Raw genomic sequence first — 25,282 nt, 5'->3', positions numbered from 1 at the left:
ATATAATAAAATAGTGAAATATCCACAAAATATCCAAAAGTTATAACTTGTTCAATTCCACAAAAAATCCAACAATAACTAGTGTAACTGTATGTGTATCCTTATCAAACAAAAATGAACATTCAAACAAATTACATCATTGTTGCACGTCAAAAATGCCACCCCAATCCAATCTGCAAAAAATAAATTAAAAGTTTTAGTAATAAATCAATTATACAAAAGATGAAAAACATTAGTAACTCATCAATTTACAATTAGATCAATTATACAATTTATCCCTGTAACAGACTTTTTTTTAGATTATGAGAACAAAAAATTAATTTTAAGGCTAATTCACAAATGGTGCATCCCAATAATGTGCCGTAAGTTCATACAACTTATATTGGTCCCTCCTAAGGTCTTTCTATTGGTTCCTCCTAAGGTGTTTCTATTGGTTCTTGTACAAATCTGTAATTGTGTGATAATTTAGCATTTCGACAGCCTTTTTTCAAGCTTTAAGTATAGAGAAAAAAATATATTTTTTAGACTAATTCACAATTTATACATCATGTGCACCTATATAAATTGGATGTCATATGCATGTTTCCATTACTTCCTAATTCTTCAAACATGTATTCTTTTATAAAATTTGTTATATTAAAGTTAATATACTTTACCAAGAAATATGTCCACTTGTGGATGAGTTCCCTCCACTTCCAAAGTGTCCAGTAAATCCTTTGGTCCTCAAAAAGTTGACAACATCAGCCATTATCTCCCCTTGCTTCTTCTTACTGTTAGCTTTTTGGCTTTTCGAAGGGTATTTTTGTAAATGTGAGCGTGCCAGCAAGGATCAATCAGTCCTTACAGAAATTGTGATTGCCAACCAATTATCAGACGATTGTGTTTTAGTTCTTTTCAGCCTCAATGAAGAGGACTTTTACTGGTGGCTTGACTTAGGAGAAATTAAGAGAAATAACAGTAATATGAAGAACAATTGAAGTATTTCATAAAAATGAACACTTACAATGGTCCAAACTCAGCCTCGGAGAGGTTTACAACAGCAATCTACTTGAATCTACTTGAAGCTACTCCTATGAATCGAAGTGCAGTGCGGGTATTTAAGGTGCAGGTATTTAAAGAACAGGTATTTAAAGACTGGAAATGTAAAAAACTGGAAAAGAAAATATATGAAGTAAATGACTGATTTGTATGATCTGAGTTCGGTCCCTTTTTTCCTGGGGTTTCTCTGCTATTTATATTTGTCAAAGATGACCTTCGAACTGCTCTTCGAACCGTCGAACTGCTCCTCCATGATCACTGATCATGTTGCCTTAGAAGGAGCTCCATTATGCCACCATTTGCAGTTAGGCTTCCCTCCTGTATTTGAATTTGAATATGAGTAACCGTTGAAGCCACGTCACCTTGCGTTTCTTTACTGATCCAATGTTGCTCAGACCACGTGATAACCAATTATCATCACCACGTGTACGATCAGGATTGGAGACTTAATTTATTTTCCAGTAATACCCTTATTCTGCCACGTGTCGGATTGTAACTGGCTTTTACAAAATATATAGCTAACATTACCCCCCGCACTAATATACCCAATACTTGGTGATATTAGTGGACCAAGAAGCTTTTCCCGCGCTTTTGGATCGTGTATGGAATTCAACTCCAGGAAACATAACCGTCACCTATTTGATGATTATTTGCATTAATTCCCTTTTGATTCTGTTGAATATCCCAACACCTTAGTATTCGATCAGACCATGGCAACTCCCCTTTCTACTGATCAAGCATACGAAGAGTCTTTGGGTAATGCTGATCCCCCTCGAAAGAACCTCCACGCATTCATTAGCCACCTCTATCCACCTTCCTATATTCAGGTTATGGATGCCTTTGCAAATCATCATCCTTTGGACCACGAATATATTGTCCTTAAGACTTCGATTCGACAAACTACAGCCATAGATACAAGAAGTTCTTCCCCTGATTCTTCCTTGTATTTCGAACAAACTGCTTTCGATCCCTCGATTCAGCAATTTGCAGCCATGGATTTAGGAAAAAATTCTGCATGGAATGATGCTACAACTTCTTCATCTCCTGGGGCCTCTGGCTGGACCGACTGGTCAACACCTGAGACTTATGATTTGAGGGAGCGAATCAATCACCATTTCGTTGAGTTCACTGACCCTTTGGAATTTCCTTCCTACGCTCGAAGTTCAGTGGTCTATCCTTATGTGCCCATTGACCAACGACGTAGCTTAGAGGAGAACTTGCTTGTGGCTTGGTATACATCTTCTATGCTTACGAAGATAATGCCTGCTATCCGGCGCTCAGAAGAAGCACAAGGGTACAACCCATCATTCTTAGCCAAGAAGGCGAAGATCTGTTCTTCTGACTGGCTTGCTTATATTAATGCCTTTGTTCCTTCTGCTCCCGCGCCATCTCCCATAATGGAAGCACCCACACCTTCTTCTCCATCCTTTGAAGCTGAAGCATCTACATCTTCTTCTTCACTGTTTGAAGCAGAACCATCCACTCCGTCTCCTCCTCCTACTTTGTCCTGGACGGAGAAACTAAGGCTTGCCCTTCCAATGGACAAAGTTTTTCCGCCTTACCAACCTCCGTCACCCCCTTCTCCAGCCGAGCGAAAGCAAGCTCAACTTTTGCTCGCGGCTTTCTCCCACATGCCCTTCAATGTTCTTGAGGATGACACTCCTCTTGAGAACTTTCGATGGGCTTGTGATGTCCTGACTAGGGGTTATGTCCTCAACCCTCTTGCCCAAGCAGAGCTTCATTTGTTTTTGGACCAACTTCCAGTGCTCCTTTATTGGCATCGGAATTCCATGGTCACTATGCAATCTTTAGACCAACTTTCGTCTCTGCGAATTCAGGCCCAGTATGAAGCAGAAAACTTCATCGAAGAATTCGACGACTTTAAGAATAAAGATTCTGCATATTGGGATGATTTGGTCGTAGATGAATGGGAACAAAGATTAAGGGAGGAGGCTTTTGAAATAAAGGCTGAAGAGCTCTATTATGAAGTGAGAGCACATCAGCTCATGCAGCCAACTCTTGAAGAAATAGAAGATATAATAAAGAAAGAACAGAAATTCATTGACCATTGTTGGACTAAATTTCATGATCTTGTTATCTATTCTATTCCTTATTTTTATGAACTTGAGTTTGTACCCAAATGGGGTTATTCAATGTAATCTCCTTATCTTTAATACAAACAAAGTTCTTTTACACTCGCCGTTGCTCGACTCTGCTTCCTTTTATATTTTGAAACTAATTTAGAGCTTCGAATTGGACAACCTCATCCTTCGAATTATATACCAATCATGTCTTTTTCCAATTCATGGAGTAAAATTGACAATTCTTGCAGATATTATCTTAGTACTTCGATTTCAACAACTTTACTCTTCAACACTAACTGTAACCAATATATGGTCATGGTTGATATAATCAATCAATTTCAAATTGACCATTTTTTCTTTCGAAGAGTAATATGTATAAAAAAAAACCAACAATTGGTTTTGATGCTTCGAACAGTGTTTCACATACTCAGAGAATACTAGGGTTTGCTCTGAAGGTCGTTACTTTGATTCATAATCCCTAAACAGGTCTTTAAACCCTTCGAAATAAACCAATAATGAAGTAATTTGGCACCTTTAAGCATATGATAGGCTTCGAAGCCGGCTTATATATTTCGAAGCCGTTGTTATTTGATTTTTTGACGCCAACATCTTGTCTTCGAAGCCAAATATTTCATTTCGAAGCTGGTCCCAATCCCGGAATAAGCTCTTCCCTCCAAAATTATCAATATTGGAAGAGATTCCTCGCATTCGTACTTTTAGTACTTAACGACTTATGGGGTATAATTTCGGACACAAAGATTTTAAAACCCTCTCGTTTCGTGTTCCGAAATCTCTTGCCTTTTACAAACCCTTCTCTCTACTGGTTCCTCTTTGCTTCGGTCTTCATCTTCTGAAGAGTGTATCATCAATGGTGTAGACACCCCATTTTTGACCGCCCTTAAGACTTGGGCACCACTGATGTTTTGCTTGGCGGAGAAAGGTGTGCAGGGCAAATGTTCATTTTCTTCGGCAAGGAGAGAGGCAAATCCTTCAAAACACTTTGTTTAGGGGTTTGGAGTTGAAAAAGAGAGGAAAGGAGAGGAGAAAACTAGTTTGGGAAAAGTTCGGCATGAATCCGGGTAGAAGCGAGTTGAGCAGCATTCGTTGAATCGAGCTTATCTATCTGTACACTTGGATTTTATCTATGAGGCCACCACCGTTGGAAATCTTACTTCCGGGGCTTCATTTTGCACTCAAGAATCTCTTAAAGCCAAGTCCGGGTGGGGGAGATATGATCAGCTGAAGTTGGGGATCATCCCGGTTGGATCGAGTCTGCACGGCTTCACGAAAAAGGGCATAACTTTTTCCACAGGAGGAATTTTGATGCAAGGTTTGCGCCATTGGAAAGCTAACTTCCGGGGCTTCAATTTGGACACCAATAGGCAGTTTTTTGACCTTACCGGCCATCCACCGGCACTATATTTATCCGGCCGGCAATTTATTGTGCCGACCGGCACTTTATTTTGCTGACCGGCAATTTTTGCTAGCCGACGACCTTCCGGAGCATTCTGCAGATTGAGTGGATTCCAGCTGTGCCAGCTGGAATGCACAGAATTGATCCCCCACGTGCATGTGTGTTTGTTTTGCACCTTGTGAGCCTTTGAACCCCTTAACCTTCTAGAAGCTTGAACATTTTGGCCAAGCTTCTTGGAGAAGTTTGGCCAGCTGTTTTAGCTTCCTCTAGAAGCCTTGCACTCCCCTTGAACCCCTTGGCCCCTTTGAAGCTTGTCTTAGAAGCTTAGCATTGCTTATATAAGCACCTCTCCTCCTCCTTTGTTTAGGTTAGAGATTTGAAGCAAAAAAACCAGAGATATACCACATATATCTGATATACATACATACAACCCTCCATCTCTCTCCATATCTCTCTCATTCAACCATCAAATACCCTTGTTCTTGGGCCATTTCTTCATCAACTCATAGCACAAGGCATCCAACGCCTATTCCAGCAGCTTGAGGCTGTCCTCCAGAGGTTAAAAGTTCCCAAACTTGGTCCAAGAGGTGTTGGTTTGCTGGTCTTCAAGGGTGAGTCCTCATCTTCCCTTTTCTAGCCTTTTCTTGCTTCATATTTAAGCCATAGTTGCTTGCATCTTTGGGCTCCGACCTAAACTTCAAATCATCATATTTTGAGGTCCTCTTCATGTTTGATTGAGGACCTCTTGCTGTTTGAGGATAGTAGCTAGCACTTCCTTCTTTATCTCTCCTTTAGGCCCTAATCTTGCATGTTATTTTTGGCCTATGTGTAATCTGTTTTTGGGAATGTAGTAAACTGTAGATAGGCTTATTTTGAGCCCTTCTTCAACATTGAAGAAGGGCTCAACACTGTTTCGGACCTCCATGTTATACTTGCCTTTATATTCTCTTTTTGGTCCCATTTTTGCATGCCTTGGCAGCCCCTGATTTTGCTGTTTTTGGACTTTGGTCCGAACTAAAAAAAGCCATATTTTGACCCCCTTGTCATGTTTTATTAAGGGTCTTTGGCTGTTTGATGAATGTTTTGCATACTTGCTTCTTTGGCCACCTTTTGGCCCATTTCTTGCATAAGAGCTTACCCCTACCCATGTTTGTTTTTGGGGCTTTTACAGTTCTGTAAATGTGAATATTTTGGGTCCCTATTCAATGTTGTTGAAGGGCCCTAACCTATTTGGAGTTAGCAGCTGTGAGTTGCTTCATAATCGCATGTTTAGGGCCGTTTTTGTATGCCACTTTAGCCCTATCTTTGCTTGCTGTTTGGCCATGCCATAAACTGTAAAAATGCTTATCTCAAGGCTTCCTTGCTTCTGTCTTCATGCTCCATGTCCATATTATGCATGCTTTGTATAGCTGTAAGCCATTTCATGTGCCTAATTTTGCATTTCGGGATTCATTCCATGCGGTGAGTGTTGTTTCGTTATGTTTCGGGGCTGTTTTGCATCACCTATCGCCTCTGAAATTTGCATACGAATTGTCCATGTTTGTGCCTTTCAAATGCGTCGAAAAGTCGCTTCATTATGCTTAAGTCTTGGACCATGTATCTATGCATGTTTGCATGTCATTTGCCTCCATGCACTTAGCATTTTGGCCACTGTTTTGGGCCTAACTAGAGCTGCCTAATTCATGTTTAAGACCATCCTTTGCTTATTTGCATGCTCACCCTGCATGTTTGCTTGTATCGGCATGTTGCCTCCTTAGCTCGTATGCCTAAGTTGCATTGCATCTTGCATGCATCGCCTTGCCTCTTGAGATGAGTATGATAGAGGTTAGGCCCCCTTGTGTGTTTATTTGGCTTGCATGCATTTTGAAATTGAACTTGCACACTTGATTCTTTGGGCCATCATGCATGGAAATGCGTGATTGGTGGTCCGAGAATCGGGGCACATCCTCCTTTGAGTCATTAACATGATAAGGAATGTGATTGGTGCATAAATTGTTTGAATTGCATTGCCATGCAAGATTTTGCCCTCTGCTGCTGTGAGTTGCAGGTTCTGCAGGAATTTATTGCCGGCCGGCAGTATTTAGTGCCGACCGGCAGTCAATCGATGGCCGGTGGATCTATTTTGTGCCGGTGACTAAATTCTATTGCCGGTGGAAATTCTGCTCGGCCGATGATATCCCCCAGTGTCCTGAGAGACATCCCTGAGACTTTGGAAGTTTTCAGAGGAGCGGAGCAGGGAAAACAGAGGCAAACTATGCATGGCAGTGCGATTCCGAGCCAATCCCGAGCATGCGTTGCATCTGGCCCTCGCCCCGAGGCGGTTTACTGTTTTTATTTAGTTTAGTTAATTTGTTAATTAATTAAGCAATTTGTAATATTTAATTAGCTTGCGTAGTTAATTAATTTGTATTATTATTTTGGTCCCTCCGAGTGAGGGCATATTTGTAATAAGTGTGCGTGCGTGTGGTGTATGTCTTCCAACCCCCACTTCTTTCTCCCTTTTATTTACCTGCTTATGATGGTAGATTAGGGCACATTTATTTTAGCATACCTTATGCTATGCATGTGTGCATCCGTGCATTTGTATTGCATGCATTGGGCTCGGTACATCACACTAACTGCATTTGTACTTCAATTCAAAAATTGACTATGTGATAGTTGATTGCATTTCACATGCCATGTTTAAGATTAGCCGAGCCCATCTAATTGCATCCTGTATGTGTTGCATTAGACAATTTAGCATGAACTAGGACACGCATGTTTTGCTAACTAGTTTACTGTTTTGGCACGGAGTACGATGTAAGTATTTATGCTTTAGCATCTCGCATGCGTGTGAGTGTTGCCATGATAGCATGATTACCATGAGGCTAGCTATTTATGTGATATAACTGCTTGAATGCCTGTGGATGGAGGTCGAATTGCTTAAATTGGGATAACACATTAAAACTGTGAATTTTAAAGCCCACTAGATAATGGCAAAACCGTCTTTTCTAAAAGCCCACTTGAGGGTGGCAAAATCTGCATTTTAGCCTACTTGCGAGTAGCAAACCATTTTCAAAACAAACATGAAATGTTTTGTTCCAATTTGGGTGATTTGGTCTATACTTGTTTGCTGCGCGCATAACATAGCAATTCTAGGCTAATAACCGGAATAAGGACGCATAAAGTTTTCAAAAACGAATATCACGGTTAGTAGAGGCCTGTCTTCGGACCGGGCGAAAGGGGGTGCTCATAGCTGACCTTCCCCGATCGTACCCAAGCTCCCGAGCCGAGACAACTCCGGTGATGACGGACATGTGGCCTTCGGCACCGAGTCAGGGTTTCCTAAATTTCCCCATTTTAAAAATATTTAGGTGGCGACTCTGTATCTGGCAAAGCAATCCATGTTTGGCACTACTTTTTTCAAAAATTTGTTTCTCAAAACGATTTGCCAGATTTGGACTCTTTGGTTTAGATTTAGAACCGCGACAACGAAATCGAGTCCGAACTGTAGTAGCGTGAGGCCCTCGCGGGGCGCGTCTACAAATGGCTTCTTCTTCACCAAAAGTGCCAGCCCCAGAGCGCGTATGTTCATCTTTAGCTTTGAAGAGGCTTATTGACGCAGAATGTGAGAAGTACAAGGCTGGAGAGAAAAGCGCTATCGATGGGCGTATCTTCGTCCCTCGTCATCATGAGCAGCAGGACTACGTGCTCGGACCAATTTTCAAGGAAGTCCTTACTGAGCTCCCAACCTTTTATCCGCGTCTGGTGGGCCAACGTCTCCTTTATGAAAGTGGCCTTGACTGGAAGAACTGGAGAAGCAATCGTCCTCATCGATGCTGGCCCACGATAAGACCGGAATGGCAAGAATGGTATGATCGGATCATTCCTCCTAAGACACTGGACCTCCAAGAGCTCTGCCTCCTCGATGCTCTTCGACTATCTAGGGTAACTATCTCGGAGGACCCTTTCCTAGTTCCTACTGCTTTGTGTTTTTGGAACCCCGTCTTCAATTTCTTTCAATTTAGATGTGGGATGATGGCCCCCACTGTTCTTGATATTTGCCATCTATTAGGAGTATCCCCCATTGGTACCCCCATCACACCAGATTTTCCTGACTTAGCAGTCCCTTTCTCCCTCCCTTCTCTTAATTCATCTTACAGTGATTTTGTTAGAGCCGAGAACAAAAGAATGGGTCCAGTAACTGATAGGGAATTCTTTTCCTTTTTATTATATTGGCTTTGCAAATTTCTTTTCTGCACCTCCTCCCAAAGAATCATGCCTGAATTTGCTCCTCTTGCCAAAGCCTTGGTTTTGCGGAAAAGAGTAGCCTTAGCCCCATACATTCTGGGTCATGTATATAGAGTTTGTTCCCTCTTTTGTGAGAAACCCCTAGATGCTAATCAAGGGGGACCATTTTGGATCCTTCAGCTTTGGCTCTTTGCCTATTTTACTGAACTACAATCCAAATGCCTTAAATTTTCTGGGCTACACTCTCTCACTCATGGCATAAAACTAGCCAATGCTTCACTTTATCCAGCTACTTTTGCCTTTTATTTCTCCTTCTTTCATCAACTACCAGCTGCTCTTCCTGATCACCGTTTCCGTCCCTTCGAAGCTAGCATAGGTCCAACCTGGTTGAATCACTTCCTCAGTGACAGGCTCTGTGCCTTGCCTATTCATAAAGATATGTGGGCTTCCCTACTGATCCCTAGAGAACTGTTTATTGGGACCACCAACCCCAGAGCCTATAAATGCATAGCTGAGCCTTATTGTCCTGCTCAATTTGCTAGACAATTTGGCCTCACACAAGGAGTTCCAATACCTCTCTGCAGCAACACCAACCTAACTCTGACCAAGAGAGATTTGAAGGTTCGAAAGTCAAGGCTAGAAGAGGCAACCTTCAAGTTTATGGATGATCTGGCCACTTTTGAGTACATCCCTTTCATACCTCAAGGCACCTTTTTGAAGAGATATCAGAGTTGGTGGGTGAGTAATATGGAAGTTTATTTAGTTGAAGGTGATCAGAAACAAAAGAAGCAGAGACTGCTTGAGCCTGAGAAGAAAACAATTAAGGTGCAAGAAGAAGAAAAAGAAGATGCAAAAGATCAAGAGCATGAGTCACCCTTGATGAGGAGAAAAAGGGCGATTGATTTGCCCCAAGAAGAGACAACCACTAGGGAAGTAGAGGAGGAGGTTATTTTTAAGGAATCCGAACCTCAGGCTGAAGGAGCTGAGAAAACAATTGAGGAGCAGAAAATGCCAATTCAAAGAAAAAAGAGAAGAAAGATTACTGTCTCTTCTTTTGAGTTTAATATCTCCCCTTCCAACTTTGATGAGGATTCTGATTCTGAGACAATTGCCCAAGCTATAGGAAAGAGAAGGAAAATGATTGCTTCAACTACTGCTTTGATTGAAGATCCCCTTTATGAAGCAGCTGCCAAGGCCGTGGAACAAGAACATTCCAAAGCCATAGTCGTCTTTGAAAGGGTTGAGAAAAAACGGCAACAACAAATTTTAAATGAGAGAGCTGCTGCTGCTGATGCATTGCAAAGGGAACTAGCCAGAAAACAGCAGACTGCTGGACACTATTCTCTCCGCAGTTCTCCCATCAGTACCAGTGCCTCTGGAACAAGTAATTTCTTTCATACCTCTGCTGTTTTTTACTTTGTCAGCTTATGGTATTGAAGTTTAACATTGTTCTGCATTTCTTCCTTTTGCAGCGACAACCACTGCACTCACCTTTCCAATAAGGCCTTCCTCAATTTCGGTTGAGGTTGATCAAATGCAGAATGTCAGGGTTGTTCGAATCGTACTTCCACTTCCAAAGCCTATATTTGACGTACCTTCCTTAAGTCCCAGTATTCCTGCATCTCCTTTTCTTGGATTAAAGCCATACCTCCCTTTTTTGGCTCGTGACCTACCTCAGTCTACTTTTCCTTCGAGCCTTGCTCTTTTTCCGTCCTTTACAGAAACTCCAACTGCTGCTCTATTCCCAGTGGCAGTTGATTCTTCCACAGAGGACACTAGTAGCTCTTCAATTCATGGCTCATCACCAATGCCCACTTCCAGCCCCTCTTCACTTGATTTGCTGGTGGCCAAGACCATAGAGGCCGCCAAAGATGCTCCATCCGTTTCTCCCATCCCTATGCAGCCCTTTGTGTCTTCCACCACAACACTCTCTATGCCCTTCATGTCAAGGGACGAGGTAGACATCTTTGAAGGAAGACTAGCTAGTCTTTTTGACATACCTTCTACCTCTCCCACCTCTACTGCTGAAGCTGAGCCATTAGCCTTGGCTGACTCCCTACTGGAAATCTTCAAGAGTTCTCCTTCCTCCAGCAGCAAGCCTTTTGCACCTTCAGTAGATTTGGACACATGCTTGCAACTGTTGACTTCTTTTTCAAGGATCCCCTTTGAGGCTCTACAAAGGCCTATCATCAGGAATGGGTTCCTTCAATGCTGTAACATTGCTGAGCAGTCTGCCATGAGTGTCTCAAGTCATCTATCTCAGGCTGCAGCTACTATTGATTTTTATCTCAACATTTGCCATGCTGCTAAGACTGCGGATGAGAGGCTGGCTAAGGACCAGAGTTTTGTTTCTCAAGTGCATACTGAAGTATCAACTCTGAAAGAACAACACTCTTTTGCCTCCCACTTTCGAATCCAACTTATGGAGAAGAAAGCTCAGCTTGAAGAGGAGTTAGCTGTTGTAAACCAAGCCTTGGTTCGAGCTGATAAGAAACTGCACATCACCAATCAAGGGCTGGCTGATCGAAAAGAAGACATGGCTGTAGCTATTCAATTATTTCCTTCCCTTAGCAATAGGAAAGCTATTGTACAAAAACAATTAAAGCATTGTAATGATTTTTGGGCCAATTTGTGGCACAATGTACTTGATTCTTTATGAAAGTACAATATTTTGTATATCATTTGAGCAAGCTTGTGTTTTTGCATATGATGTTCACTCTATCCCTTGTGTTTCCCAAATGGTTGGAAAATAAGGTTTTAAGTATCTGCCATTAATCTTTTTGGGATGTACATAACCATTCAAATTTCTTAAATGGTATGCTCTAAAAGGCAGAACCCTATGAATTTGATAAGGTCCTTCCCAGTTAGGTGACCATTTGCCAAACTTATGGCTTTTAATCCCAATTGGGAGTATTGTCTTCCATACCAAATCACCTTCATCAAAGCCAATGTGTTTGACTTTCTTATTATAATTCTTGGCTGCTTTCTTCTTTTGGAAAAGAATGCTATTTAATGCCAAAATTCTGGCTTCATCTATGCCTTCTAACTCTAAGCACATACTTTGATGGTATTGTTCAGGATTCAATTGATCTTGACATCTTACTCTCAAAGATTTAACATTAATCTCTACTGGTAAGACTGCATCATGTCCATACACCAAGGCATAGGGAGTGACTCCTGTGCTTGACCTTGGTGAGGTTCTATATGCCCACAGAACATCCAATAATAGGTTATGCCAATCCCTGGGATTGTCATCCACAACCTTTTGTATTCCTTTTTTCAAGGACTTATTGGATGACTCAGCTTGACCATTAGCTTGTGCATAATAGGGTGTGGAATTAACAAGACTAATTCCAAATTCTGCCACAAAAGACTTCACCATCTTCCCATCAAACACAGTTCTATTATCAACTGTTATGGTTTGCGGGATGCCAAATCTATGGATCAAATCTTTAATAAAACCAATAACCTTTGTTTGGTCTACAACCTTGTATGGCTTAGCTTCGACCCATTTAGTGAAGTAGTCAGTGGCCACTAGAATGAAACAATGATGTTTCGAAGAAGGTGGGTGTATTTTTCCCATCATATCCATGGCCCACCCTCTGAATGGCCAAGGCTTCACTACTGCATGTAGGTCAGTTATGGGCACGTGTCTTATTGTGCCATGCTTTTGACATGCCTGACACCCCTTTGCATATTCTATGCAGTCTTTAAGGATGGTTGGCCAATAATAGGAATGCCTTCGAAGCAACCACCTCATTTTTACACCAGGTTGATGAGCACCACAAATGCCTTCATGAACCTCAGCCATGGCTGTTAATGCTTCTTTCGGGCCTAGACATTCTAACAATAAGCCATCTCCCCCCCTTTTGTAGAGAGCATTACCATATATCATATATTGCATACTGCAATTTGGCTTTTCTACTGGCCTTCGAAGATGGACTAGCCAAGTACTGCATTATTGGATGCCTCCAATCTTGTTCTTGTAAGTCATTATGATTGACTTCCAAGATCACATTCCTTTTATTCAAAGGTTGTATTAATCTCTGATATGTTGTTTGGCTTATGTCCCTTTGGGTATTATCCCTTCTCTTGAAGTTCGAAGCTTTCTGAGCCACATCATTGGCTCTAGTGTTCAAGAATCTTGGAACATGGGTTACATTTGCTATTTGAAACTGAGAAAGCAAATGTAATGCAACAACATAATATGGCAAGATACTTATGCTTTGACACTTGAAAATTCCTTTCACTTGGTTAACCACCAATTGAGAATCTCCGAATATGTCAACTGCATGTACTTGTAATCCAATAAGAATCTCTAGTCCCGCAATTAAGGCTTCATATTCAGCCTGATTATTGGAACAGGTAGCTTCATCTACTCTGAAACCATGTGTGGTTTCTACCCCTTGTGGAGATCTTATTACAACACCAATTCCAATTAAACCATTGGCTTTCGACCCATCAAACCACATCTGCCATGGCTCAACATTAGCCATACCAAGCTCCATTATCTCCTGGTTCTCTGTGTGAGATGGATGATCTGCCAAAAAATTGGCTAAAACCTGCCCTTTTACTGCCCTTTGAGGGACATATTCTAGATGAAATTCTGACAAGGCAAGTATCCACTTGCCAATTCTTCCCCTCAACATTGGTCTAGATAACATATATTTAACCAAATCTGTGGTTGCAATTACCAAGACAGTTGTAGGCAAAAGATAATATCTTAATTTTATTGCAGCAAAATACAAAGCAAGACACAGCTTTTCAACAGCTGAATATTTACATTCACAAGAATTTAAAAACCTACTAAGGTAATAAATAGCTTGCTCCTTGCCTTCTTCGTTGTCTTGGGCTAAGAAAGCTCCCAATGAATCCTCTGCTGCAGCTATGTACAACTTCAAGGGCTTGTTCCCCTTTGGTGGCATCAGCACTGGAGGGTTAGCCAAGTAGGCTTTGATACCTTCGAAAGCAGTTTGATGCTCTGCTGACCACACGAATTCTTCTTCAGCTTTTAGCCTTAACAAGGAAGAAAATACTTTAGTTTTTCCTGCAGTGTTAGAAATAAACCTTCGAAGAAAGTTAACCTGTCCAAGAAACTTCTGCAATTCTTTCTTACTTGATGGAGGCCTGGCTGCAATGATGGCTTTGGCTTTGTTCTGATCGATCTGTATTCCTTTCTTGTGTACCACATAACCCAAGAAGTTTCCAGATGATACGCCAAAGGCACATTTAAGAGGGTTGAGCTTTAATTTGAACCTTCTCATTCTTTCAAAGGCTGCTTCTAAGTGAAACAGGTGCTCTTCCATGGATTGGGATTTAACCACAATGTCATCAATATAACATTCTAAATACCCTCCAATGAGGTCATGAAAGATAGTGTTCATGGCTCTTTGATATGTAGCTCTAGCATTCTTTAGACCAAATGGCATTTTAACCCATTCAAAGGTGCCAATATTCCCAGGACATCTGAATGCTGTCTTGTGGATATCTTCCTCTGCAATGCAGATTTGATTATAGCCGGAATGCCCATCCATCATTGACAAGACTTGGTGGCCTGCTGAACTGTCTACCAGCAAGTCCACTATAGGCATAGGGTACTCATCTTTGGGAGTTGCCAGATTTAAGTTTCTGAAATCAATACATACCCTCATTTTGCCATTCTTCTTGACTACAGGCACAATATTAGACAGCCACTCGACATACCTGGCCGTTCTAATAAAACCTGCCTTGAGGAGTTTAAGGATTTCTTCCTTGACCTTCTGAATTACTTCTGGACTCATCCTCCTTGGTTTCTGCTTGTAAGGCTTGAAATTAGGCTTTATGGGGAGCCTATGTTCCACTAATGACCTATGCAATCCTGGTAGTTCATTATAAGACCATGCAAAGCAATCTTTGTATTTCTTCAGAACAACCAATAGTTGGTTTCTGTCCAGAGCATTCAAACAAGCACTTATATAAGTGGGCTGTTGTACAGAACCTTCCCCTAGATTTACTTCTTCTAAAGGGTCTTGTGCTTGAGGACTTACCAAAGCTTCTTCCTTGATTTCTTCAACCTTCGAAGTAGCCTTCTTGCTTTGTTCTGCTCCTAGGTTCTTTAGTTCAACATCCTTGCCCTCCTCCTCATAGACAAAATCTGTCCATAAGGCATCCTCCTCCTGTATCTCCTGGACTTTTGTCTCAATGTCCAATGCACAATATTTCCCAAGGGTCAAAATTCTGACCTGTTGCATGGCCTCCCTTTCTTGCTCCTGTACTCTCTGGACTATAGCTTCTACATCCAATGTTGAGAATTTAATCAGAGCCAAGGATGTGGCCTCCTGCTTTTCACTTCTTTGCCTATAACCAGGCATCATTGTCATCCTTTAGAACGACCTCTTCATCAGCACTTTCTTGGACTAAGTGCTTCAAGTGTGTCACTTCCTCATCAGCCGTCACTTCGGCTGAACTGTCATCTTTCATCAGTATACTGAGCGGTGTCACTCCCTCAATATACAATTTAGCCTCCGCAAAGTCTGCACAGGCTATGAAGGGTTGAGGATCTGCATCGATTTCCTCTGTCTCTCCATTGCCTAAAGCCATCATGATTTTCTGATGCAAGGAAGAAGGCACACATTTGTTAGTGTGGATCCAATCCCTTCCAAGTAAAGCATTATATTTAGCATTACTGTCGATTACGAAGAATGCTGTCATGCAATCCCTGGTTCCCACACTTAAATTAATGGGTAGAATCCCCTGAGCCATTTGCTTATCTCCAGCAAAACCAGCGATGGTTGTGCTGGTTGGGATCAACCTGGGATTCCTTTTCCCCAGTTTCTTCAAAGAAGATTTTGGCAACAAGTTTACTGCTGCCCCATTGTCTATTAGGACTCGATTCAGTTGTATCCCATCGAAGAAAGCCTTGATGTACAAAGGCTTAACATGTTGTGTCATGGAATTCGAGGGATACTCGAATGGATACGATAGGTTGATGCTTACCACTTCCTCGCTCTCATATTCATCTTCCATCGGGGTAACCATTTCGAAATTATCTTGCACCATACTTGCTTGTGAGTCTTCACTAGAGATCTGGACTGGATCAGCTTCCTGCCCCTCTTGATTCCCATCTCCAGCTTGGAATTCCTGTGGTAGTATGTGTACCATGTTCACTGATACTGGGGGAAACGAGCCAAACTGGATGGCTGGCTGTACCTGTTTCCCCTCTTGGTCACTTTGATCGACTTCCTCAGAAACATCCTGCATGATGCATTCTGGTATTTCATTGCTAACTGATCCCTTCGAAGGATCTCTCTCAACTGGCTCTTTAGTCAGAAACGTTTGTTCAGCCATGAAGGCTTCGAACATCTCTTCTTCCATCATTTCTTTCTTTTGGCTTGTGCCAATCTCTTCTTCTGTCTCACTATCACTCTCCATCAGAGTCTTCTCCAATCCAGATAAACTAGCCTTCTCTCTGGCTGTTAGTTCGGCATGAACCTTAGCCAATTGTTCTCGGCTGCAAACCACTTTGCTCTGTGGAACCGGCTTTGGAGCATGGTCTGACTTTGGGTTCTTCCTTCCTTCCGTTTTGACTGGTGAAGAATTTTCTCCACTTTCCTTCAAATCTTTCTGGTACTGGGTGTACCTGCGCTGAATTTTTCTCCTCTGTGATCTTGAGATGACTGGGACCATGTCTGGTTCCCTCGTCTTTGGGTGTTTAAGCAGCACCCAGTTATTCGGAGCCACCATAGGAGGCTTGATCATCCTGCCTTGGTTTACAACATCTCCATAAGCAAACACTTCCCTAGGTTTGTTCTGCATTACAAACCAGTCTGGGACTCTAAGCACCCACGAACCTACTGATCCAGATGTGGAACTGTTTCTTTCTACCTTCGAAACCGCCTTCGAAACTGGCTGTGAAGGTAGATGCGTGTTCCTGACTTCATGTCTCGAGTCTGTTTCTGGCCTTTGATGAAAGTGGCCACTTTCAGTTCTGCGTGAGGTTAGTCTAAGAGGCCAATCCCTGGCTTTAATCCCGTAACCTGAACTCTTCCCCAATCTTCTTTCAGAATGGTTGCTTTCTACTCTGTAGTAGTTAGGTGGTCTAGACTCATACAAGGACCTCTTGCCTTTAGCATGCATTCTGTCCACTGCAGGTTCAACCATTGATGGTCGCTGCCTATCACTACCCGGATACGGCCTTTTGTTGTAAGCATTGGTTGGCTTAGAATGTCTTTGAACATCTCTGTAGTATTGCTTTCCATCAATTGGAAGTCCCCTCAACCATTTATGACTCAGTCTGCACCTGGGACACATCCTCTGCATTACAGCTGCTTCCAAGGAATTGTCATCTAGTGCTTCTTCGTCAGATTGCTCCTTCTGATGTGAGAAACCTTGTCCAATAGCTGGTGGGTTTCTAGTCGCCTTCTTAGCAGTTGCCTGGTTGGCAGTATGCATTTGCACATTGACCTCTTCCAACTCCTGCAGAGATAGATTCTGGAAGTTTGGTACAACCACATTAACTGTGCCTTCTCCAACTTCTGGAAACGGGTTACTATCAATCCCCATGATCTTTTCTGTTTTGGTTGGGAATTTCAGACTTCCTTTCCGAATCTGTTCCTGGATCCTGTCTCGAAAAACAATGCAGTTTTTAGTCGAGTGAGACCAAGAGTTATGCCATTTACAATATATTTTTCCTTTAAGTTCATCTGGAGATGGCAGTTTTACTCCCTTTGGTAACTTAAGGAAATTGGCTGCAAGCAGATGGTCAAAAATGTCATCTGCTTTTGCCAGATCGAAAGAATACTTTCTGTGGAAATCTTTCTTTTTAAACTGCTGGTCGATGGTGGTGTCTTTATGAATCAATGCTTCACAAATTACAGGTTCTTTGCCCACAATCTCTGCTGCATCGATTTCATAATTGGGATCTCTATAATATGTCTTATACGAGGCATTATTTCGATCTTGTTCTTCTTCTAATAATGCTTCATATCTAGACACTTTATAGGTTAATTCGACCAAATCCCTGAACTCAGTTGAATCAAACTTCTTTCGAAGCCTGAACTCTAAACCGTTTTGAGCCAATCTAACAAACTCTGGCTCTGGGAGAATGACTCTACATTTATTCCGAGCCCTTTTAAATCTGGCAATAAACTGAGTAGCCTTTTCCTCAGGCCTTTGACTCAATCTAGCCAAGTCTGCCATGGAAACTTCTGGCTCTGATTGGAAGAATTGGGCATGGAATGCCTCTTCCATCTGTTGCCAATTTTGAATGGACCCAGGTGTAAGGTTGGTGTACCATACGAATGCTCCTCCAGTCAGAGAATTTGGAAATAATCTCAGTTTCATATAATCATGATTAGTGAATTCACCGCATTGAGCAGCAAATCTAGCAATATGCTCTATAGTTGACTGATTTCCAGTTCCATAGAATAGAGTAAAATCTGGTATTCTGAATCCTCTTGGGTATTCATGTACCCTATCTACCCATTCTGGGTATGGTTTTCTGTATATAGGAGTATGGACCCCCCGAGCCATTGGTCCACATATCTCCCTAACAATATCAGCAATCTGGTCTCTAGGAACCAAATTTTGTGCTTGCTGAACCACTACTGGAGGGACAAACACAGGGTTTGGTGGGCAAACTTGTGTCTGTGGTCCTCTTGGTCCATAAGGTTGCACATTTGGGACTGGGTGCCCCTGTGGTGCAGGTTGCTGTTGGGGGTGTGGGTAACCCCTTTGAGCCTGTCCCGTGAAAGGACCTGCAAAAGGTGTTGGAACAGATGTTGTATCCCTTCCATTTGTGGGAAAACCTTCCAACCCCCCGGGTATGAATTCGAATAAAGGATTATTATACCCCCTAGTACCAGGTATGGCTTCGAACATGGGATTTGTAACCATTCTTATGCCAGTATCTTGTATCTGGCCAGGTCCCCCAATTTGTGTGGCTTCATTGTTGAGTACTAAGGCATTTTGGCCTGCTGTAGGCCTCGAAACAGGTTCATACCAAGACTGAGGTGGTGGTCTTTCAAAGTTTTGGGTACTAGTTTGACCATTAGAATGTCCATTAACTTGCATAGGCTGTTTATCTCTAGCCAATCTTTGCTGAGGGACATTTAAAACCTCCTCCGTGTGTCTTGTGTTTGTTGGTTGGTGATTATTCATTCGATCCAAGAAGGATGTTGCCCATTTTTCCATTGTGTTCATTAGTTGTTGTCCCATAGCATCTACTAAGCCATCCCATGGATTTGTTGGCTGAGTAGATGGAATGGTGGATGGTCCAATTCCTTGGTTTCGTCCAATACTATGAGCATATGGTTCTTGTCCAGAAGTACTGGTCTGTTCGACCAAAGGTTCTGATAACATGGGAGTTTCCACAGGATGTGTTACCACATTATCCTCTGGATTAGGTATTTCTACCTCTCCTTCTACGCCTTCCTCCAAGCGTTCATTTTCTCCTTGTCGTCTTCGTCTAGCCATATTTTAATAGTCCCACCGGGCGTGCCAAAAATATATGTTGGCTTTTTGGCTTTTCGAAGGGTATTTTTGTAAATGTGAGCGTGCCAGCAAGGATCAATCAGTCCTTACAGAAATTGTGATTGCCAACCAATTATCAGACGATTGTGTTTTAGTTCTTTTCAGCCTCAATGAAGAGGACTTTTACTGGTGGCTTGACTTAGGAGAAATTAAGAGAAATAACAGTAATATGAAGAACAATTGAAGTATTTCATAAAAATGAACACTTACAATGGTCCAAACTCAGCCTCGGAGAGGTTTACAACAGCAATCTACTTGAATCTACTTGAAGCTACTCCTATGAATCGAAGTGCAGTGCGGGTATTTAAGGTGCAGGTATTTAAAGAACAGGTATTTAAAGACTGGAAATGTAAAAAACTGGAAAAGAAAATATATGAAGTAAATGACTGATTTGTATGATCTGAGTTCGGTCCCTTTTTTCCTGGGGTTTCTCTGCTATTTATATTTGTCAAAGATGACCTTCGAACTGCTCTTCGAACCGTCGAACTGCTCCTCCATGATCACTGATCATGTTGCCTTAGAAGTAGCTCCATTATGCCACCATTTGCAGTTAGGCTTCCCTCCTGTATTTGAATTTGAATATGAGTAACCGTTGAAGCCACGTCACCTTGCGTTTCTTTACTGATCCAATGTTGCTCAGACCACGTGATAACCAATTATCATCACCACGTGTACGATCAGGATTGGAGACTTAATTTATTTTCCAGTAATACCCTTATTCTGCCACGTGTCGGATTGTAACTGGCTTTTACAAAATATATAGCTAACACTTACCCTCTTCAAGATCTTCTATTTTATTGTTCTGCATTTGTATTTGTTCCTTTTGTGTCTCTATTTGCATCTCAAGGCGCTTCACGTAATCATTTGTTTCAACATATATGGTAGTGGCTCTCCTAATAGAGGATGAAGGTCTCATGCCAAGTCCCTTCACATAGCCAGACCTTGGCTTTAGGACTTTGATTGATAGCTCTTCTGCAGTCAAAGGGGTTGATCCCGACTGTGAGAGGTGATCAGCCTGTGTCTATATCATATTTTCCTATTAAATATAAAAAAAATTAAATAATTATTAGAAAATTAAATAAGATTACAACAAATAGTATTCTAAAATTTTGTTAATAAAAATTGCAATATATACTCACATAATTACACTGAGCTTGAGATGAGATCCACTCATGTGTTTTCTCATTATAGTGAGTTTCCTTGTACAAGTCTGCTAGATCAGGTAGCATCTTCTTTTCTCGTGCCTAATTTGATAGACCAAATATTCAATAAATAAAGATAAGAATCTAATATAATTCTGAAAGTGCAAGGATATGTACCAGTTTTTCTACTCTAACAGGGATTGACCTAGAACCACACCTATGTTTTGTATACATCCTTTCTCTGTTCGCGATGTTGGCCTTTGATTGTTCCTATAAGGAAGAATGACCAATATAACAATGAAATGTATCATTAGTAAGACAAATAGGTTGGCTTTTGATTGTTCCTATAAGGAATAATGAACCAATATAACAATGAAATGTATCACTAGTAAAACAAATTTAATGGTTGATAATAAAGAAATTGCATTGTTCCTCTCTATCATTTTCCTATATATCATTTCAACTTAAAAGATATTTCAAATTATTCACTAGTTTCATTCAATTCTATGAAAAATAGATTAGAGGACTTATTGAGATTTCATCATAAGATGGTTTTTCTGGGTGAAAAAAGAAAAACGAGTAATTTACACCGTTCACAAATAAGGGGTATATAAGCATGGGCAAGATAGATTGTGAAAAAATCCATTTACATTTCTGTGGCAACCCTCACCTTACTCTTGTCATACTGGCATACATTCATGCATGATCCTGTCTTGTTATGTTGTTTTGAAAGATTCGCCTTGACTTGTTTTGTTTAAGTATTGCTTGCATGATTTTGTTCCTTGCTTGATGTGTAGCCGAGGTCATCTTGAGCTTAGTTCACCTCTGAACCTTTATACTTAGAATTGTTTTGGAACCACTTGGTCAGCCCCCATCTTCACCTCGGGCTTTGTTTGCCGAGATGTTTTGTACTTAGTAATCCTTGTCCTTGGGCAGGTATGGCCTAGACCGAGGTGTGGCACACCCCGGCCAAGGTGTGGCACAGCTTAGTCAAGTGTCGTCCTCCCTAGCCGATGTCTTTGTTACCATGTTGCCGAAGCTTTGACTTTAGCCGATGTGTCTTGCCCGAGCTTGCTGCATACGCTTTGTCATAGACTTGTCTTATCCATCAATCACCTTTTTGAGTTAAACCAACCCGGAAGCACCACGTGTCCGAGCTGATTGTTAAGACAGCCGGCAGACATAGAAACAAATCATTTTGTCTCAAATCTTTGCCTTTAGAGAGAGAAGCTCTAGAGAAGGGAGGAGAAGTTCTTGAGTGAGAATAGATCTTCCAAGCTTGATTTTTGAGGATTGAACCGTTGGATTCAAGTGTTGAGGTTAGAATCTTAATCTACATTGATTGTTGTTATTGATCATCTAGCTGCATTGCATGATCGGATCTGTTTTGCATGTCATGCATCGATTTGAAGCTGGTTTTGGAAGAGAAAAATGGTATTCATATGTTCTTGAAGAAAATCCCGTTTTGATCCGAAGGATTGGAACCAGAACCATGTTTTTGTGTTTGTTCTTGCATGACCATCTTGTATGGGTACCCAGGTCCATGTTTTGAACTCATGGCATGAAACCTTTGATTTTTGTAACAAGTTATGATTCTTGCATTTATCTTCTTCATGTCCTTCATGTTCTTCGTCGGGAAACCCAGGTTTTCCCGACTTGCTTTTGAATGAGGCCAACGGGACCACACCTCGGCAAGGAGGTGTAGAATCTCGGCAAAGACCTGGTTGGTACCCAGTGTGTTTTCACGGGACGGAGCAGTGTTTAAACTCCCAGCATGTTTCGCTTTGTTATTGACTTTGATTTGGTGAGAATGCCGAGATCATTTGCATGTATATAAAAGCTTGTTTTGAGAATGTGATTGCCATGTGATTGTAGGACCTTGATCTTTGCTTTGAGCCTACACCTGAAGAACCAGGTGAGTGGTGTTTTTAATAAAGCTATGTTATACTGTTTTGATAAATCTTGCCTTGCTTTGTTTTGACGAAAGAATTTGTTAAGCATGAATGAATATCCCTGTTTTGATGTATCAAGTATAAGCCTTGTTTTGATGTTATTCTTGAAAAGTCCCTTGTACTGGAGGACTCTAAACTTTTGTAGTACCAAGTACAAAAGTCCCTTGTGCTAGAGGACTCTAAACTTTCGCAGTACTAAGTATAAAAGGATACGGTCCTTTCTTGTAAAGGCTATCATGTTAAAATGGGCTACGGGCCTAAGTAACACCAGACCATCGTGTTAAAAGGAGCTACGGGCTTAAGTAACACAAGTCCCTTGTGCTGGAGGACTATAAACTTTCGCAGTACTTTTGACTAATCGATTACGGATCATGCAGTCTTTGCTTTGCCACCAACGGTTTACCGCGTGGACTTCTTGTTTCGATAAGCTTTTGATGTGTTTTGCCGATGTCAGTAAGCATCCCTTGAGACTTGTAAGACTTTGATAGATGAATACGGTTCATCGCTCGTTTTGATAAAGTTTTGATGTGTTTTGTTCTGAAAGGATCTCGGCTAATATTCGTATTGTTTTTGGCATGCTTTGTTTTGAAAGACTTCGGCTATATTCATGCAAAACCTTTATTATCTGCACCATTCACTGAGTATTCAAGGTCACCCTCTCTATATATATGTAGGTGATGAGCAGGACGTCGGCGACGCCTAGAATGTGTTTTGGATCCGTGATTTTTGTCGGCCTTGTTTTGTTTACACGTGGGCGATGTCGTTTATCTTTATGTCGGCGAATCTTGAAAATCATGCTTCTTGGCTTGTATTCACTGTATTTTGTATATGTCGGCTCGAGAAGCCTTTTGATCAAGATGTAATATGTACTTTGCATTGTTATGTTCAAGTTGTAAAATTGTATACCATATCATTGGACTTATGCACTGCTCTTACGGACCACTTGTATTTGATTTATTGCTTCCGCATTTGTGAGCCCCGTTTATTATACTCTATTTGTGTTTAGCTTTTGAAAGTTGGCCTTCGGTAATTACGGATTACTGGCCATCATGGCACCAAACTACTAGGGGCGGTTTGGGGTCGTGACAATTTCACAAGATATGGAACAATTACTGATACCAAACTCATAACCCTTTCTTTCTTCCGCAACTCTATCAAATCTAAAGTTCTGTCTCAATACCCTATATTAGTTACTTAGCTAGTTGCTTACCATTATCATGAAACTTCAGACCAAACCCAAGAACAACCAGAAAATTAATACAATCATAGAAACTGAAATCTTAGTTCTTTATTCTATGATGTGAAAGATGCACTTTAAGGAACCATAAATTAATCTCCTATTATGCGAGCCTTCCAATCCATGTTTAATAGTTTCCCTTTCTCATTTTTCCACTTATTTGGTTTTTATTATATTCCACTTACATGCCTAGAAGATAAAGGGAAAAGAATACATATGGAATTTCACAGCAAATTGATTGTGTTCTTTCTAGTTGTTTTAGAATCTCTCCCTATTCTAATCAAATTCTTTCTTCGCTAATATAATAAAAAAGATGAAAATGTTACCAGAAATTCTTTAGTGTTCCACTTTTTATCAATAAGATCTATCCACTTGGTAGGATCGACATTCTTCGGTGGGTGGTTTCTTGCGTACTCCTCCCCTTTAGCCTCCTTCAGCTCCATGAATTGTTTGTGTAGCCTATAGGTATGGTTACCAAAACTCCGACCAAATTTTGTGTTCATTGCCTTCTCTATATCAACAGGGTCTCCTTGTTAATCAAATTGATCCTGCAAAAAATAGATAAGTCATAGATAATTCTTATAAAAAATAAAATAATTACAATAAATAATTAAGATTTCTAACCTATTATAAAAATGAGTAAAATCTCCTATAAGTAGACAACGAACTTACATTCAAGCGTTGAAACATTGCCTCCTTAACGGAGGCATCAACATACTACCACCTACGAACACTTGGATCTGGTAAACGAGTTCGCACTTCTACACCAATCTTTGAGGCTAGTTTTGAGGCATAGTCCCCTACCGGTGCACGAAATTCTGGAGGGATAGGCACGCTAAGCTTTCCATCTCTATCAACAAGGCCTTGAACCTCTTTGCCTCGAGTCGGGCCACGAGCACGCTTAGCAGCTGATATTGTGAAGCCATAATATTGAAATAGTATGTGAACAAATTTAATTAAAATCTCAAATCAATGTAAATAAAGAGTGTGTCTTACCAATAGTATTACCAGCAGTCACCTCAAGTTGAGGCTCCACATTGACAGGTGGTGGCGGATTGCTAGTCACCTCAGGACGTGAAGAGGTATCCCCCTCTTCTAATGCGTGGGTCAATGCCTCATGATGAGATTGTGAACGGGCTCTCGATGGTATCTCTAACAGCTGAATAACATAATAAAATATGAATATATGTACAAAGATATACATGTCTATGTGTGTATGAATTGAAAGTAACAAGAAAGAATATATTTCACAATGCATAAATGTATAGTACCTCATGCTCAAACGAATCATAGGATTCAGTGTCACTGCCATCTTCAGCCTTTGACGGTCGATAATCATCGTCATTTTCCTCAATTGGTATTTGTTTTTCCTTCCTCAATTTCTTATGTTGAACCGTAGCCTTCAAACAAGTTGTTATATTCTTCACTCCTAGAGCATTCATTCTCTCATGGTTTTTATTAATATTCTTCATTCTTTGTTTCTCATAGTTCGTTACCTTCTTAGTTGCGGTACTTGGTTTGGTCAATTGCTTTTTTGTAGCGTCCATTTTGCCCAACTATAAAGCATAATTGAACATTTTTTTGATGGATACGCATAATTGAACATTAGATGTAAAGAAAAGATAATTATATATTTCTATACATAAAGCATAAAGCAACAACAATCTCAACAAGTG

General features: G+C 41.0%; 2 protein-coding genes across 2 annotated transcripts; both read right to left on the bottom strand.

The window, feature by feature from the left end:
• LOC114280764 (uncharacterized) lies at positions 1-25,282 on the bottom strand. Its single transcript, XM_082898215.1, has 5 exons — positions 24,878-25,282; positions 24,673-24,765; positions 24,603-24,624; positions 24,366-24,514; positions 1-173 (listed from the first exon to the last, which is right to left on the bottom strand). Exons 1-5 carry the CDS (start codon positions 25,151-25,153, stop codon positions 150-152), a joined length of 564 nt encoding a protein of 187 aa, XP_082754341.1. The 5' UTR covers positions 25,154-25,282; the 3' UTR covers positions 1-149.
• On the bottom strand, positions 20,050-24,154 carry LOC114280246 (uncharacterized). Its single transcript, XM_082898230.1, has 4 exons — positions 23,933-24,154; positions 20,595-20,687; positions 20,415-20,519; positions 20,050-20,311 (listed from the first exon to the last, which is right to left on the bottom strand). The coding sequence occupies exons 1-4, from the start codon at positions 24,107-24,109 to the stop codon at positions 20,297-20,299; spliced, it is 390 nt and encodes a 129-aa protein (XP_082754356.1). The 5' UTR covers positions 24,110-24,154; the 3' UTR covers positions 20,050-20,296.

Source organism: Camellia sinensis, chromosome 1 (genome assembly GCF_055761805.1).
Source record: "Camellia sinensis isolate YWXY chromosome 1, ASM5576180v1, whole genome shotgun sequence".
NCBI lineage: Eukaryota > Viridiplantae > Streptophyta > Magnoliopsida > Ericales > Theaceae > Camellia > Camellia sinensis.
The sequence above is the reverse complement of the archived record's forward strand: the minus strand, read 5'-3'. Positions and strand labels throughout refer to the sequence as shown.

What these genes read in the sequence shown, in the direction of transcription:
- LOC114280246 (XM_082898230.1), bottom strand. Translation starts at nt 24,109, where the DNA reads ATGAACACAAAATTTGGTCGGAGTTTTGGTAACCATACCTATAGGCTA. An exon ending in GGAACACTAAAGAATTTCTG is followed by an intron (nt 20,688 to 23,932) that starts GTAACATTTTCA and finishes TCTTCCTTATAG; the next exon opens with GAACAATCAAAGGCCAACAT. An exon ending in CTGTTAGAGTAGAAAAACTG is followed by an intron (nt 20,520 to 20,594) that starts GTACATATCCTT and finishes CTATCAAATTAG; the next exon opens with GCACGAGAAAAGAAGATGCT.
- LOC114280764 (XM_082898215.1), bottom strand. Translation starts at nt 25,153, where the DNA reads ATGGACGCTACAAAAAAGCAATTGACCAAACCAAGTACCGCAACTAAG. An exon ending in GACTGCTGGTAATACTATTG is followed by an intron (nt 24,515 to 24,602) that starts GTAAGACACACT and finishes TCACAATATCAG; the next exon opens with CTGCTAAGCGTGCTCGTGGC. An exon ending in CCTCAAAGATTGGTGTAGAA is followed by an intron (nt 174 to 24,365) that starts GTGCGAACTCGT and finishes TATTTTTTGCAG; the next exon opens with ATTGGATTGGGGTGGCATTT.